Genomic DNA, 10,802 nt, shown 5'->3' with positions numbered 1-10,802 from the left:
GTGTAAGGTAAAGTGGGCGACCTTATGTTGTGCTGCGGCGGCATAGCGATCGCATTGGATTAGCATACTATGGCAGATGAACTGCGTGCGCAATCGCTATTGCATTCGCAGTTGCGATCAGTAGTGAATCAGGCCCTTAGTGAGCTATCAGTCACACAAAGTTATTTTGCGCTGGGCAGTACAGCAGCTCCGAGACAGATACAAGCAGTTATCTGGATACTATCCATTTGAGGGCAACGGAAAGCACTGGAGAGCGCTAGTCTGATATCCTTGGACTTTTTCCTTTCATAACAACTGACTTCCACATCTTCCTTTCTCCTCACTTGTCAAAGTGCAAAATTTGTATTTTCATTACAATCCAATATATAATAAATGTCTCTTACTGGGATTTTCAAGTAACATTAGGAATTTAGGCACAGTACACCAGACTTGCTTCTGTGCACCACCATAGCATTAGTAATGGAAGAGCAGTGGTTTTATCAAGTCCTCTACTTTATATGATAACAATCGGCCAGATGCAGACCTGAGTGTACGCCTGTTTGTGTAGTGAATCTTGCATGTTTTAGCTCTGCGCATTTTGCAAAATGGAGCATACGCAAGTATGGCAATGTACGGTATTTCAGTTGCATCAGCACTCATCGATCTCAGGCAAAGATTAGTCAGGGTGTGTCAGCACATCTGCAGGCTATACAGATTTGGATGTAAGTGCAAATAAGCCTGTTGTCAGGTATATATTTTGCACCTAGTGTAGGACAAGTGCAAGAGACACATTAATGATGATGATTAGTACCAATCCATGCATGCGAATGGAGGCAGGCACACCGCTAACTGCGTACATTTCTGCATGCGGCAAATATACACTTTTATTTCTAAGCACACAGTGCAGGAACACAAATGCCCAATTTATGCTCAACTCTGCATTAAGTAATTGTGAGAAAACATTGTGTGTGTGTGCGCCTCTATACAGGTTGAGCTACCCATATTACTCTTTGTCAGTTACACTGCCCAAGGGTCTCATGGGTGTGCATTTAATATATTATAGACCCATATATTTAAATAGGCATAGTGACAATTGTGCATTCCATCAGGTAATGAATTCAAAAAGAGTAATGTAACACAAGTCAGTGGGACCTGTTTTTGAAGTACAAATGGAAAGAATTCTTTGGCAAAACACACCTAATATGGAATGGATATAATAGTGGAGAAAAGTTTGGGTGAAACCATAAACCATGGGATGAACCAGTTGTCAATAATAAATATATACAGTAATTGAAGAGAAAACTGATAAGACACAAAAAAAAAATATTTTTCAACCACAACTTGAGACATATTGTAGATCAATGTCCATGCCATACAGTATGGACAGTTTTTCTGCCCGTATAAAATTTCAACAGTTACGGAAAATGGTGCCCACGCCAAAGAGCACATCTTTTCACCAGAATAGAGGATAGACACTGTAACTGTAAGGCCTCATGAGAACCGTGGACTGCTGGTAGGGTCTCATAACATTTGCTGGACATCTGTAGTGAATACTGTAGGCAGGGTTACAGGAAAAACTCTTGCATCTCCTGTTCTTCAGTATATATATCGCTGAACAAAATCTTCATTGTTCCACCAACTGTTTTATGCCTAAATAAATCAAACAAGCAAAATGTTACTGAATAAACTATCATATTATAAATAAACAATTTTCTTCACAAAAGGGGGTTGTGTATCAAAACAAACCCAGCAAGCTTTAGTGTTACAGTTACTATGAGGAGCTCTGCTAAATAGTTTAGTAAAGAGAAAAGACATGCAATTTTGAAATGTGCCAGATTTTTGGTACCATGCATACAATTGGTGTAAAAACCCTTATTTTGAACACCTTAAATCCCAAGCAATCCGGATAATAGTTTTCTGTATATATACACTTTTCTGGAATGCTGGGGACTCTGGGTTTTCTATGACTTGTAGCAATTTTTCCAAAACATACAAGTGTATATGTGGGGGTTGAAGAGCACTGCCTACAGATCACTGTGAATGATGGGCAAAGGTGCACCTGTTCTACGGACTATGGTCCAGGTAGATAAGATTTTGGGGGACATGTAATGGGCGTGAAAGATTTTACATTTAATACATCAGCGATTTGACACTTGCCTCAAAAATCAACAAAAATCATCGAGTTGAGCAATTCGGACTCCATTACATTTCACTCTACAGCAGAGGTTCCCAAATGGTACAGGTTTTAAGGATATCCATGGTTGAGCACAGATGAGGTACTAATTAAGTCACCCGTGGTTAAGCATGGTTATCCTTAAAACCAGAACCGTAAGGGTGCCTTGAGGACAGAGTATGGGAGCCTCTGCCCTACAGAACTGTTTGTGACTGTGTGTTTTGTTTTGGTGAAGTTTGGAAGGCACACATGGAGATGGGTCTGAGTGCTGGGAGCCTGTCTCACCCCCTACTCACTGTAACTCTCCCCTCACTGCACTAAGCTTCAGTGTCCATTGATTTCCCTACCTGCATCACTGTGTCTACTTGCTGCTGCTGGCTGAGCGCTGATCTCTAAACACTGCAGTGCACTTCCTGGTCACATGACAGATCCAAGGTGTCCATCACTGCTCAAGGCATGCCCCCCATGCTCAGAGGCATGCCTCTTTTAGCTCTCTTTCTGTGCAGCTTACAGCCAGTGGTGTGGCCCCGTCCCCAGCTCTGCAAACAGTGTCTGACTATACAGAAGCAAGGCTGAGCTGTTGCTGCCTCATCTCTCGTCTCCCTTCAGTCCAAGGGAGCTCCACAAAGCTGGTAAATGTTAACTATAACACTCCTGTCATACTCATGAGATTTGATATAAAAATGATTACAATAAACAAAGATGATGTTTATAAGTTATAAATATCATCTTTGTACTATTCTAATAATTTTTATATAAAATCTCAGGAGTATGGAAGGGGGGGCTCTGCACGTCCCTGAAGTGTACTATTTGAAACACTCCTGAACATGGACAATGCAATAGTGCAATGTGCAAATTGATTCTGAAATAATGGGGTCGTACTGAGGAAGTGAAGAACTTTTGCAGCTGTCAGATGTAGGAGCCGGCAGTAAATGTGTTGAGTTTGCAGTTAACATCTGCAGCAAGGTATTTGGCCTAAGCTGTGTTGGACTAGAGACTGGAGAAATGACCTCTGCTGTTTTTCTAATGATGTCAGCATTTACAGAAAATTTCATTTTAGATGGAGATTTAAGAGATAAGATGGAAATATGGTTATCATTATTTAACAATGAAAAAATGAATCTTGATGTTTCACTGTAATAATCATAATGCTCATCTGAAACCTTTTTGAAGCTTTTAGAAAATGACAAGCTCTGTTCATTCATGTATTGGCAGGACCTAGAAATGTCGGTGAAGCACCAAGCAGAAATACGAGTACAGATGTCCATTTAGATATTTTCTCATTAAGAATGATGGATCATGCATTGAATGTACACCAAGCACATTAAACTGTCACAGCCATATGTTTTTCAGCTATTCCCAAACTTTTCAGTCTCTGCAGATGTTCTTTCAGGGTACATTTAGGATAATTTTCGAAATAACAAAATGATGGTTTGCAAGTAATACATATATGCATTATATAGCTTATTTATATCTGAGAATATTATATAGGTGTGTATATATATCTTTAATTATATGGTGCCCATTACAAAGATATAAACGTAATTCAATATAAAAAGGTTAAAACAAACAGTACCAGGGGGGAAAAAACTAAACAATATAGTCAGACAGCTATGTGAGTGACAAAACAGAAGCACTTATGGACTTGACAGCAAGTGCAGTTTGTGGGTGGTGACAGTGCGTTTGAACGCCGTTGCAGGTGCGTGCATAAATTATCCACTGCAATGCCCTACGCAGCCTGAGGCCTCATAGCGTGCACTGAAGTTAGCAATTTCTGAGTAAGGTCAGAGCTTGTGCAAGTGTGTGTGAGGCTGCGATGGTACTTGATTGTAACAATGTTTTCGCAGTCTTGCTAAATATTATGGAGGTGTGTAAGGTAAAGTGTGCATCCTAATGTAGTGCTGCGGCAGCTAAGCAATCGCAATTAATTAGCATACTATCGCAGTTGAACTGCGTGCGCAATCACAGCTGGAATCGCAACAGCGATCCAAACTGAATCAGACCCTTAGTGCCTTAGGAAGGGTGGACAATAAAGATCAGAGTCGCTGACTGTGAGCCGGAGTGCATTGGAGACAGATAAAGTGGAGGCTTAGAGTAAGAGTGGAGAATGCTGCTCATGAATGCCTGTAGTCTAGAGCAAAAGTGGGCACGCGGTGACATGTTGTTAGTGATGTATTCAGATAGACGGCACCACACAAGAGCTCTCTTCTGCACATGTGCCATGTTACCAAATTTATCACTGGAAAGGTTGTGTAGTGGGAGAAACATAGGGGGCCCGCGCACTGTGCGGGAGGCACATTCATCAGGCACTGGAGAGTGGGGATCTGCTTCATAGTGATGGGGGTATGCTGCACATGCCCCTCCCCAGTTTTTTATAAACCGCTGGGTTAGAGATTCTGTAGAGGAGGGGGAGTCAGTGAAGGAGTTGGAGGAGAGATTGAATCAGAGCAATACAATAGGAAGCTGAAATAAGCAGCAGCATTGTTAAATGTAAGAGCAGAGAGGGGAACACCATAACCTAAATAAATTATAATAACCTAGGAGATTGCAGTAGACCAGGCAGGTGCTGAAAAAGGCATAAATATAGGTTTTGGTAGCCACAATGGTGTGGAGGGTCAGATTCTGGAGATGTTGTGGAGGTGGAATGAGCAGGATTGAGATAGGAAGAATGTATCAGGGTGGGGGGTTGGATGAGATGGGGGACAAGTCAAGAATGATCCCCAGGCAGCAGACATAAGCAACTGGAGAGAGGACAGTGTTGGCAATAGTAAGAGAGCATTAGGAAGGAAAAGGGACCATGGAGTGGGGGGAGAGACAATAAGCTCAGTCTTAAACATTTTGAGTTAGGACATCCAGGGAGATATGGGAGACAGACAGCTGAAAAGTGAGATGGTGGAGAGGGAGTGCTCAGGGAAGTAGAGATAAATTTGTGTATCATCAGCATACAGGTGATGCTAGAGACCAATAGAGCAGGTGATATATACAAAGTAGGGGCTGTAGAGAGATAAGGGGACCAAGGACAAAGCCTGGGGAACACCAACAGAAAGATTACGAGGGGAATCTGTTATAAAGGTAGGAGGACAGCAATGTGAGGGCAGTGTGATGGAGCGAAGGAAGTTTAAAAGAAGGAGATGGTGGTCACCTGTGTCACAGGCAGCTGACAGGAAACGGAGGATGAGAACGGAAGTGATCCTTAGGTTTAGCAGTGATGAGGACATTAGTGACCATGGTACGAGCAGTTTTGGTTGAGTTTTAGTGGAGTGAAGGAAGTAAAAGCAAGACTGAAGTGGGAGTGAGAGGAAAAAGGACAAGCATTAGAAGACAAGTGTTGCAAGAGTTTGGAGGCAAAGGGGAGGAGATGAGTCAAGATTGAGAGAGGTTGCTTTGTTTTGTACAATGGTAGCTATATAGATAATATACACACATTTTTGTTAAGTACATCTTTGTAGCACTGGGTTGTACCCACTCCTTTAGGCCTCATGACAGCCTGAATTCTTCCTGTAATGGATTTAACAAGGTGCTGTAAACATTCTTTAGAGATTCTGGTATAAGCTGATATGATAGTATCAGCTGTTGCTGTAAATTTGTCAGCAGCAAATTCATGCTGCCCATTTACTGTTCCTGTATGTTTTTGTTTTGTGCCCCATTCTCTGTAACTCTACAGGCTATTGTGCATGACAATCTCAGGAGATCAGCAGTTTCTGAGATACCCAATCCACCCTATGTGGTACCAACAATCATCCAAGATCAGATTTACTTAGATCATGTTTCTTCGCGACTCTGGTGTTTGGTGACCTCTAAGATAGATAGTATATGCAAATACTGTATATGTGTATGTGCATACAAACACACACATATATATTTTTATTTTCCAGTACACTATGAGTAATAAATCACCTGCACTGTATATGTATTGTGGATTTTGTATGTATTATTGATTTAAAAAAAAATAAATCACTATTTGTATTGCCCCTCTCACCTCACCGAAATGTAAAACTTTAAGGGGAGTATCTAATCCTCTCCCATTGCTTGCCATCATGTCTGACCATTTGGATATGTGATTTGTTTCCGGAAATCTCATTTGACCTTTTAGTGCACACTGCAAAAATGCATTTTGAAATGGCAGTGATTGTACATTGCTTTATTCTTACTACATAAGGAAGAGAAGACTGAAATCTAAAAAGCTGTAGGATAAGCAAAAAATACATAGTTTTTTTGTACATAGAAAATGTAAACTGATAAATATGGTGAGTGCTGTAAATTCTTACTATACTCAAACACAACAGACAGGGGGTGATTGAGAGGTGGATGCACTTGCAGTAGCGGCTTCTTACAAAGACTCACTATTAGTGTACCATCGGATGCATCATCAGACACTGTAGCTGCCTATGGTAGGAGCAGATTGTCCGAGTGCCACAGTCACTGACACCGACACACAGGGGCGTTTTAAGAGAGGAGGGGGCCCGTGTGAGACACCGAGCCTGAATTAACAAAGATCGCAATTGCAAAACTGCACGCAGGCTATAGATATATGATATATGCACGCAGGCTATAGATATATGATGTATGCACGCAGGCTATAGATATATGATGAATGCATGCAGGCAGCTTTGCAATTGCGATCCTTGCAAAGATGTAAATGCAGCAGGAGGTGTATGACACCCCCTGCTTCATTTGCGATCCCAGCGCTGTGAACAAGGGCGCAAGCTGGGTTCATCTCCACCTTCGGTGGTTGCGACGGTGAACGGCGCAGGGTGGCCTCTTCTGAGCAAGCCTCAGGCTGGCGGGCTTGCGAGCCCAGCAGGCTGCGTACCACCACGCAGTCCCTGGGCTAACCACTCTCGGAAAATGGTGTAGACACGCCATGTTTTCAGGAATGCAATCCGTTTCCGCCCCCGCTCAGCCCCTTAAATGCCTCTGCCTGTCAATCAGTGTGGGGCACCTCCTCTCTAGTGGTGCCACGGCAGGTGGTGCAGCAGTAGATTCTGGCTTAGTGCCAGAATCTACTGCACATGCGCGAGTCTCCAGGAAAATGCCGCCCGAGCCGGTTTCCCGGGGACAGAAGTACTGCGTATGCTGCCATTTTCCCACTCACTTTTGCTGCTCTACAGCGATGGTCCGGCGCTGCAGAGCAGCACTACTGGAGACAACGGACAGGTAAGTATAAAGAGTTTATGGGTGGGACCCCTTGGACCCAGGGGCTCGTGTGCACCGCACACCCTGCACCCATTATAGATACGCCCCTGTTGACACACCTGCGACTGTTAGCCCTCCCACCCAGTTACCACCCATCCAAACTGCACGTATTTCCATACAATTTCAATCTGCGTCTCCTGGCAAAAAACATTGGGCAGCATGCGCCCGATGCATCACCTTCACAGTTTCTTATTTTATGGAAGGGAAACACTTTCCTGGTTTCTTGATAATGGCTTCTGCCACTGTATTTCCATACTGTTATATAAAACAACAAGTATAACAATACGGTAACCATTGGGACCGTGCGACTTGGACGCATGTGCAGACTTACAACATCAGCCAACTGCGTATGGCACTGACACTTCGTCCGCCTCTGACTCAGGCCACCAATACCAATTTAGTTATGTAAAAGTCTGGTCAGCCTTGTTTTCAAGGGGATCGGTATGAAAGACCGCCAAACCTATGTCCGATGGTTCAAATACTGCCAGCGGAACACTGTCAGCCTCCAAAATCCTGATTGTAAGTATGTTAACTATTACTAACCATTTCCCCCCCTAACCCTACTTTAGGGATTACTAACCCTAACCTTTACCCCTAGTGCCTAACCCTAACCTCCCCCACAAGTGCCAAACCATAACTCCCCCTTCCCCGCACCCTAAACCTAAGACTCCCGGGGGGGTGCCTAACCCTAACCTCCCCCCCCAGGGGTGCCTAATGCTAACCCCCCTTCCCCTAACCCTCCCGGGGGGGTGCCTAACCCTAAGTCCCCCCGGTGCCCTAAACCTAACTCTCCCCCCCTTAGTGGCTGTCCGCGCCTGCCGCACGGCTTACCTTCGTTCGGTATGCCGGGCGTCGGGCTCCCGGCATAGGGATAATGATAGGTGACGGCATTTTGACGCCTGTCATTAGTCCCCTTTCGGGATTAGACAGTCGGGAAGCCGGAGGTCGGCATTTCGACCGTCGGCATCCCGACTGCATACTATTTTCAACTGCGCGAGGTTATCCGCCATCCTCACTTACTGATTCTCATGTGACCCAATCTCTAGGCATGAGAACCAGGAGTCTTCATCCATGCAGCTGGCCACTCACACCTTAGAATTTGGCACTCACACTTAGTGACTACAACCATGTCTGCAGTCCATTTAAAATATGAACATGAGAATTTCAAAAACTGACCCAGTTACTAGAGTCCTAAACCTATACAAACATTGGGCCTGATTCAGAGATGTACAGAAACCCAATGGTTTGTGAATATATCTAATGGTTCTGCGCAGACGAAAGGCCCATTATGCACATGTGCAGAACGGGTCCTGTGTGCTTGCTCGCAGACATCCCTTAGCTGCAGCATGATTGACATGCTGCTGCATTTAGAAGGGTGGCAACTAGAACCTTTCTCCGAAATGGGGGGGTGCCGTCCCTGTTTTGGAGGCATGCACAGCCCAGGGTCTGCGTCATTTTACGCAGACTTCCTGGTCTCACTTGTCCAGTTCAGTTGGCCAGGCTGAGTAAGTCTCAGCTTATGCAGTCTGGCCAAAGCAGCAACCATTGCGATCGATGGCGCAATGGTGATCCTAGGCAATGTCTAAAGACGCTGCACTCGGATTGCATGTGGTAGGTGTCTATTTCCTACAGACACCACCTGTTGCTTTTGCATTTAGTTAGACGGTATTGCACAGCTGCTTCCCTGCAGCACCTCTGAATCAGACCCTTTGCACGTAGAGACTTCTTTGATCTCAGATGGCTACAGATGCTCCAATACTATTTATACAATTTAACAACTACTTAATAATAGGGCCAGAGCATAAATATCATTAATTCCAGGGACAGAGAGAAGGCATTGTCATTGTGTAATAGTCATCCCAATAGTCTAGACTTGGAACACCCAGTGTCTGTAAAAGTGCTGACCCTGTAGATACACATGGGTTTTGTTCTATGTATGAAGAGCAGCAAATTAAAATCATCTTGTACAGTGATGTGTTTGTGGCTAGCGCCCACACAGCGCCTGCAGTGGTGTTTATTTCTACTATGTGGTGGTTTATCTGTTAGTAATAAGACAAATGTATTATATGTCAAAAACAGCAGAATACTTGGGAGAGGACTATGGGAATTCTTGACCTCCAGTGATGCAGAAAAACATTGGTTTATTGTTACTGCTTTACATTGTTCTAAATTACTTTCATTGGCAAATCAAAAATGTGACCACATTATATTGTGTTAAATTCCATAATTTGAGTAAATAAAAATACTAAAACATCTTCATACATCACCTTATATTCAATACATGTATTAAGTAATAGCAAGCAGTGTGATAAGTGCACTTAATTTAAAACTGTTATAAAAAACAAATAAGCGCAAATTGACATTCTTCTTCACATACATGATGTGCAGTCACAGAGCAATGCAGTGAAGAATAATTTGCTTTGAAATTTACATGGGAAAACTTACTGACTTATATGACATACTTTGTTGTTGTTGGAAAAAAAAATATTATTTAAATGTTATTTATTTATATAAATGCGAAATATTCGCCACTCCAACTCCTGCTATAAAATCACCATATCGGGTGCCCTCCACAAGAGATAAATAGAGAACAGTCTGAATGGCGGCACTCATGGATTTGTACAGAAGGGTCAGGAGCCCAGTCTGTATTTTCTTTCCATATCACAGACTGGGCTCCTGACCTTTTCTTTCTGTACAAATCCATGAGTGCCGCCATTCAGACTGTATTCTCTCTCTCTCTCTGTCTCTCTCTCTTAAAACTAAAAACATGTCCAAAATCATAAATATTAACATTAGTAAATCACTTAATCAATTTAAAAATCTGTTCAGGGAACATTACGGAACAGTAACTCAACAACTGCTCTTTAATGGGCTGACACTCCATCCATTCATTTTCTGAATTTATCTAATTATTAAGGTTCCCAAACATTAACAATGGAATCGGTATGTAATGCCTCCTGTCGGGATGCCTCCTGTCACAATACCGACAGTGGCATCCAGATGGATGGTATCCCGACAGGGGTCGGGTAAGTATACTTACCCTCCCCCCTTCTCCCCCTAAGCCTCCCTTCTTGTAGCCTAACCCTAACCATCCGAAAACCTCCCCGTTAGTGCCTAAACCTAAGTCACCCCCCTTCGTGCCTAAACCTAACCGTCCCCGCTTAATGCCTAACCCTAACCTTCCCGCCTAGGGGTGCCTATCCCTAACCTTCCCCCCCAAAACCTAACACTAACCCCACTATGTTACCTAAACCTAACCCTCCCCCCCTCGGCTAACACTAAGGACGCCCTGGACTTAACTCGTTTGGGCAGCCGTCCTTCAGTGTTCCGACGTCGGGATTAAAATGGGCATCATATTTCGACGCCTATCTTAAGTCCCTTGTCTGGATTCAGCCATTGGTATTTAGACTGCTAACTACATCCCTTAACAACATTCTGATACTGTACATTATTT

At 43.4% G+C, this 10,802-nt stretch overlaps 1 protein-coding gene across 1 annotated transcript in view; it reads right to left on the bottom strand.

Annotated features, from left to right (window-relative positions):
* Positions 1-1,251: 1,251 nt before the first annotated feature.
* The window catches only part of SNCAIP (synuclein alpha interacting protein), a 217,920-nt gene continuing 208,369 nt past the window's right edge, over positions 1,252-10,802 (bottom strand). Inside the window, exon 12 of the mRNA XM_088475088.1 lies at positions 1,252-1,629. Within this exon, the coding sequence (XP_088331214.1) occupies positions 1,545-1,629 (85 nt within the window). The 3' untranslated portion in view covers positions 1,252-1,544. The remainder of the gene's footprint in view (positions 1,630-10,802) is intronic.

Source organism: Taudactylus pleione, unplaced genomic scaffold, assembly GCF_031769625.1.
Source record: "Taudactylus pleione unplaced genomic scaffold, aTauple2 ptg000162l, whole genome shotgun sequence".
NCBI lineage: Eukaryota > Metazoa > Chordata > Amphibia > Anura > Myobatrachidae > Taudactylus > Taudactylus pleione.
Note: the sequence above shows the minus strand (reverse complement) of the source record. Positions and strands in the feature narration are given on the sequence as shown.